Source organism: Diplotaxodon limnothrissa, linkage group LG13 (genome assembly GCF_057381915.1).
Source record: "Diplotaxodon limnothrissa isolate DT_005_m linkage group LG13, D_limnothrissa_male_GT1.1, whole genome shotgun sequence".
NCBI classification, from domain to species: domain Eukaryota; kingdom Metazoa; phylum Chordata; class Actinopteri; order Cichliformes; family Cichlidae; genus Diplotaxodon; species Diplotaxodon limnothrissa.
In genome coordinates, this window is record NC_140608.1 from 14,912,441 (window position 1) to 14,918,668 (window position 6,228).

A 6,228-nucleotide genomic window follows, 5' to 3' on the forward strand; every position below is an offset into this window, starting at 1 on the left:
CTACATCAGTCATAGTCAGGAGGTCAAGTCCATCCCACTTACAGTGACCTCCTCCATTACAATCAGTTTTATTGTTCCTGTACAAGTTATTCAGCAGTTCTTGGAGAGTTTTGGGGATATAATATATCACATGTAGCCCCTCTGGAATATATCCAACAAGTTTGAAGCCGAAATATTGTTTCAGTGACAAGTTATAGGCCACAATCACTTTTTGGTAGCGCTAAAATGCCATGTTCTCAGTCGTTATTCTGAACAAACAAGAAAGAGTCATGGTGATACTGGTACAATAGGTCTTTATTGTTTTAACTACTATTCGACAGTCTTATAACAAATATGAACAACGAGAGTAGACATACTAAACCTGTAGGCATTAATTATTCCATCGTGATGCGTGTAGTCATTCGTGACTGCGCTACACACTGAAAGCAACCTTCTGATAAGTGTCATAATTCGGTTACAAGAAACGTTAAAGCTCCATAAATGCATACCTTTGCCTAATAACAAAGGCATAAATGTGTTTGGGTTTTTCCCCCCACGTTATATCAGTTGCACGGAAGTAGCTGGCAACGCAAGTAATCCGCGCGCTGCAGCTTTAAGCAGCTGCGCGCGCTCCCGCGGACGGCAATCAGTTTCTGGCAGACAATCACTTTTTGGCACAACACCGGAACAAAAAAAGCTTGACGGCAGATTCGAGTCGGGATGTAAACAGTGAGACACATGTCTGTTTAGTGCATGCAGTTGAGTCAAAGTAAGTGTTCTCTTAAAGCAAATGAAGGACGGTGGATATATATTTGGGTAAATAGCATGAAACTGTACCAGGCACTCCGTCATGTCGACAAGTTCAGAACCGTTTTCGACTTTGGCGGACGGGAAGTGGCTCACTGGTTCCCCGGACACATGGCTAAAGGTGACAGCTTCGGCTTTACATTGGCTGTAAAGTGTGGTTTATGGTGCTTTTGAAAATGCGGGTAATCTGGTGTTCGAGGTCATTTCTTGGTCACATAGTTGCTGAAATAATTTGTTCTTTGTAGGACTAAAACAGATGAGAGCCAACCTGAAGAGTGTGGACTGCATCATAGAAATACACGATGCCAGAATATCCTTTTTATTATATTACACCATAAAACAGTATCATCTTTTAAATAAAAAACAAACAGTGGTGTATTTAATTGTATCAAAATTCCAATAAAAACCGTATTTTCTGGAGGGTGCTGCATGATGCCAGCTGTCATAGCTTTTATTGTTGATATTTGGACATTATTCCGTGTTATTTTGTTAACCAATACCTTAATAATCGATGAGAGATTTTGGCATATTTTTAGGGTGAAAAATCTTTTATATTGGTGTAATTTTAATTTTAAGCCTGAATATTTTTATTTATAAAAAGCCCTTACCTCTACCTAAAGTACCTCTGCAACATCAGCGGATATGATGGGTTATGATTATATGTATAGATAATCTATACACTCTTAAAAACAAATTATTTTATAGACAACATAGCAACATAGCTTTGACAACAATTAAGCTTTGACTTTGAAATGGGGAAAAATGGTGTATATAGGTAGTGAGTTTTTTTCTATTTTTGATTTTCTTAAATATATTGAAGGACAGCAGACAAGGTCACATAAGAAAAAAGAGCAAATTGATATAAACATTAACAGTGTATATGGATTTTATCACCCTTTTTAATCCTTAAGAGAAACTCTTAAGAATAAGAACATTTTGTGCAAAAGGTACTATATGCACCATGTTAACATTTTCATTGTAGAAGCGACTTTTTTAAGGCACGGCAGGAAAATAAAACAGGAAAGAAAAAAAGCACATTGGTTTGTGATTCGGAGTAACCTTTTAAACTTTACTTAAAGAAAGAGCTACAGGAGAGACAGAGAGTTTTCACTATTATGCCAATAAACATGGTGCATAGTTGTGAAAATAGAAGGTGCATCACTGTGAACTGATCTGGGAGATGCACATGAGCTGATTTTAAAAAAATATATATTTATCTATGCAAGATTTTGGCAAGATAACAACTAAATTATGTAGAAAGTGGTTTAGTTTAGTTCAGAGCTTGTTTACCACCTGAGCAAGACAGGTGTTTCTAGTCCTCTACTAAGTACTCCACGTGTGTTCTGAATTTCAAAAATAGCATGTGGTCAGGTGATAATTTAAAACTGCGGGAGCCCTGTGATGTTAATCCTTAACTTTAAAAACATCCCATTCTCTGGAAGAAACCCGGTGTTTCAGGACACACTGAGTGCCAAACCACATTTGCTAATTCTCAACAAGATGGACCTCGCTGATCTGTCCAACAAGCAGGTACAAATTCTTGCAGCAGCTTTGGCAGAGTCGCATGTCAGCAGCATTTTACTGTACTACAGCTACATTTACTCTGCAGAGAATCCTGAAGAAGCTAGAAAAAGAAGGGATGACACATGTTCTCTTCACAGACTGCTTAAAGCAGAGAGACCACAACATCAAAAAGGTAGAAAAACATTTTACTGTTTGCAGCCATTTCCTACACAGCTAAAAAAGTTGCAAAAGTTATGAGCACAGATGTGCAAACTAATTCTGTCTTCTTTTCTTTAGCTGGTGCCAAAGGTGATGGATATTATTGCAAGCAAACCACGCTTTAACCGAGAGGAGGTACATTCAGTCTGGACGGTTAAACTATATTGTTTTAGTGCTCTGTGGCAGAGAACATATATCCTCACTGCTTCTATACAACCTCAAATTCAATTTCTTGCACAAGATATGAGGTATGTCCAGAAAAAGTGCCACAAAACTATAGAAATTGCACTCATATCCTCACCATGCTGTGAGTTTTGCCTATTAAATAATGACACGTCCCTCCTTATTGGCTATCTTAGTCTTTAAGCTACAAATATGGAAGCAAATTGCTCACCAGTGTCTTCTATGTTGAAGAAATTAGTTTTCTTTGAATGTTACATTTTCCTACTTCATTGATTTTATTTAAAATGCAACCACATTAACGTGTTAAACTTTCAGATTACAAATTACTGCCTGATGGTGATTGGAGTGCCCAATGTTGGGAAGTCGTCTCTTATTAACTCGTTGAGAAGAACAAATCTAAAAAAGGGTAAATGCAGAAAAGTTGTGGATTGATTTGAAGATTTCAGTATAACTTTCACCTCCTCATTAACGAGTGTTGCACTTGTACACTAATTTCAGGTCGTGCATCTCGAGTAGGTGGGGAACCAGGAATAACCAAAGCGGTCCTAACTAAAATTCAGGTGTGTGTGGAGAATGCGTTTGCCTTTGTTTGTGTTTTGATGGTCTGATCAACCATCCAGTATTTATAACTGCTGCTGTCCTCAGGTGTGTGAGCGACCCATAATGTACCTGTTAGACACACCTGGAGTCTTGCCTCCTAAAATTGAGAGTGTTGAAACAGGCATGAAGCTGGCCTTATGTGGTATGCAGATTTTTTTTTCTCCCTAACATAATTATTGTCAGTTTGTATATATGATAAAATTATTTTTTTCCAAATAGTTGGATTTCTTGTTTATACAGAATGATTTGAAAATCTGTTTTTCTCCAGGAACTATACTGGACCATTTAGTGGGTGAAGACATCATTGCTGACTACTTACTCTATTCTCTGAACAGGCTAGGAAAGTTCAGGTGGAATTTTTCTTTCTCCTATTTTGTGTTCATGTGCATTTTTTATTTTTTTTATTTAGCTTTCTCTTGAATGTTTACTGTAAAGATGTGTTTGTGTGCAGTTATGTGGACAAATATGATCTCCAAGAGCCTAGTGACGACATCCAGCATGTCCTCAAACGCATTGCTGTAAAACTTGGAAAAACTCAGCGGGTCAAAGCGATTACTGGAGTGGGTAAGACACTGCTCATCCTATGCATACAACTGCTCTGTACAGTGTAATTAATGATTTATTTATCAGTGATTTGGTTTTATTTATTTGCTTTTTGACTGGGAACAAAATTGATGCCACTGCCTTGTCTGTGTTGCAAGCAAGCTTTGTAGTTTAGCATGAAGGCTTGAAATGGGGATAAAAAAAAAAAAAAGTCTGCAGGCAGGAGCTTTAAATAGATATTTTTTATATATATTTAAAAGTAAAGTAAAGAAAAAAATCTTACTATTCCTAAAAAATAAAAGTGACTGCTTATATGCAACTGGCCATTTCCTTAGTTACTATTACTGGGTCAAGATCTGAAGACTGTGGGTCACCGCGTGGTCTTCTGCAACTGTAGCCCATCTGCTTCAACATTTCATGTGATGTGTGTTCAACATTCCTTGAGTTACTGCTGCCTTCCTGTCAGCTCAAAGCAGCCTGACCATTCTTCTCTGGCATCAACAAAAGCATTTTCACCCAAAGAACTGCCACTCACTATTTTCCCTTTTTCTGGCCATTCTCTGTAAACCTTGGAGATGGCCGTGTGGCCATGTTCATTCTCAGTTTGAACTTTGGTAAGTGGTCTTGATCATGTCTGCATGCTTAAATGCATCAAGTGACTGGATGATCATATATTTGCTTTAATCAGCAGTTTAACCTACTGCAGTACCTTTTTTGAACTACTTGCCTTGGAGTCATTTTTGACCAGGACATGTCCTTCAATGCACATATTAAACAAATATGTAAGACTGCTTTCTTCCATTTGCGCAACATCTCTAAAATTAGAAATATCCTGTCTCAGAGTGATGCTGAAAAACTAGTTCATGCATTTATTACTTCCAGGCTGGACTACTGTAACTCATTATTATCAGGATGTCCAAAAAACTCGCTGAAAAGCCTTCAGCTAATCCAAAATGCTGCAGCAAGAGTCCTGACAGGGACTAGAAAGAGAGAGCATATTTCTCCTGTTTTGGCTTCCCTTCATTGGCTTCCTGTTAAATCCAGAATTGAATTCAAAATCCTGCTCCTCACATACAAGGTCTTAAATAATCAGGCCCCATCTTATCTTAATGACCTTGTAGTACCATATCACCCTATTAGAGCACTTCGCTCTCGCTCTGCAGGCCTACTTGTTGTTCCTAGAGTATTTAAAAGTAGAATGGGAGGGAGAGCCTTCAGTTTTCAGGCCCCTCTTCTGTGGAACCAGCTTCCAGTTTGGATTCGGGAGACAGACACTATCTCTACTTTTAAGATTAGGCTTAAAACTTTCCTTTTTGCTAAAGCATATAGTTAGGGCTGGACCAGGTGATCCTGAATCCTCCCTTAGTTATGCTGCAATAGACTTAGGCTGCCGGGGGATTCCCATGATGCATTGAGTTTTTCCTTTCCAGTCACCTTTCTCACTCACTATGTATTAACAGACCCCTCTGCATTGAATCATATCTGTTATTAACCTCTGTCTCTCTTCCACAGCATGTCTTCTTTCCTGTCTTCCTTCTCTCACCCCAACCGGTCGCAGCAGATGGCCGCCCCTCCCTGAGCCTGGTTCTGCCGGAGGTTTCTTCCTGTTAAAAGGGAGTTTTTCCTTCCCACTGTCGCCAAAGTGCTTGCTCATAGGGGGTCATATGATTGTTGGGTTTTTCTCTGTATCTATGAAGCGCCTTGAGGCGACTTTTGTTGTGATTTGGCGCTATATAAATAAAATTGAATTGAATTGAATTGAATTGAATTCACGGGCAATCCTCATGGTTTGTTGCACTTTTCTCTTTTAACGGTTCAATCCCTTTTTTTCCTTGTCTCTTTCAGGAAATGTTACCATCACAATACCAAACTACACAGCAGCAGCATATGATTTCATAAGAGCCTTCAGGAAAGGAGAGCTGGGTCAAGTAATGCTCGACTGACCCGAGTCATTTTACCGACGATAACTAAAAACTGTTTCTGGATTTCTTCAAGAGCATATTAGTCTGTGTCTGCACTGACATGGTGCAGTTTTTTGGGCTTGTGGATAATGCAAAAAGTCACCAGACTCCTGCATGACTTGTAAATAAAAGACATTTATTAAATAGTCATTCTCAGTTTTGCTTGTAGGATACATGAGACAGATATCCAGGGTGGTGTAAACAGGATATTTATTGGCATAAAGACAGTGATAACAAACTCTTTAATTATTATGTACATCAGTGTAGCATATAATAGAGTGCACTTGTAAATGTGGAACAGTCTGTTGCTCCTGAGTGTCTTTTGTAGGTAGATAAATTTTTTTTTTTTTGGAAGATGTAAACACCGTGAAAGCCTTCCAGAGACACCGGTCGCTTTTGAGAGCAGCGGTAGGTTTGCCTCTCATCCATGTCA

At 38.6% G+C, this 6,228-nt stretch overlaps 1 protein-coding gene across 1 annotated transcript; it reads left to right on the forward strand.

Annotated features, from left to right (window-relative positions):
- The first annotated feature begins 714 nt into the window (after positions 1-714).
- mtg1 (mitochondrial ribosome-associated GTPase 1) lies at positions 715-5,897 on the forward strand. Its single transcript, XM_085369318.1, has 11 exons — positions 715-907; positions 1,032-1,096; positions 2,212-2,316; positions 2,396-2,482; positions 2,587-2,643; positions 3,007-3,097; positions 3,190-3,251; positions 3,337-3,433; positions 3,560-3,641; positions 3,743-3,855; positions 5,680-5,897. Exons 1-11 carry the CDS (start codon positions 733-735, stop codon positions 5,775-5,777), a joined length of 1,032 nt encoding a protein of 343 aa, XP_085225444.1. The 5' UTR covers positions 715-732; the 3' UTR covers positions 5,778-5,897.
- Positions 5,898-6,228: the final 331 nt, after the last annotated feature.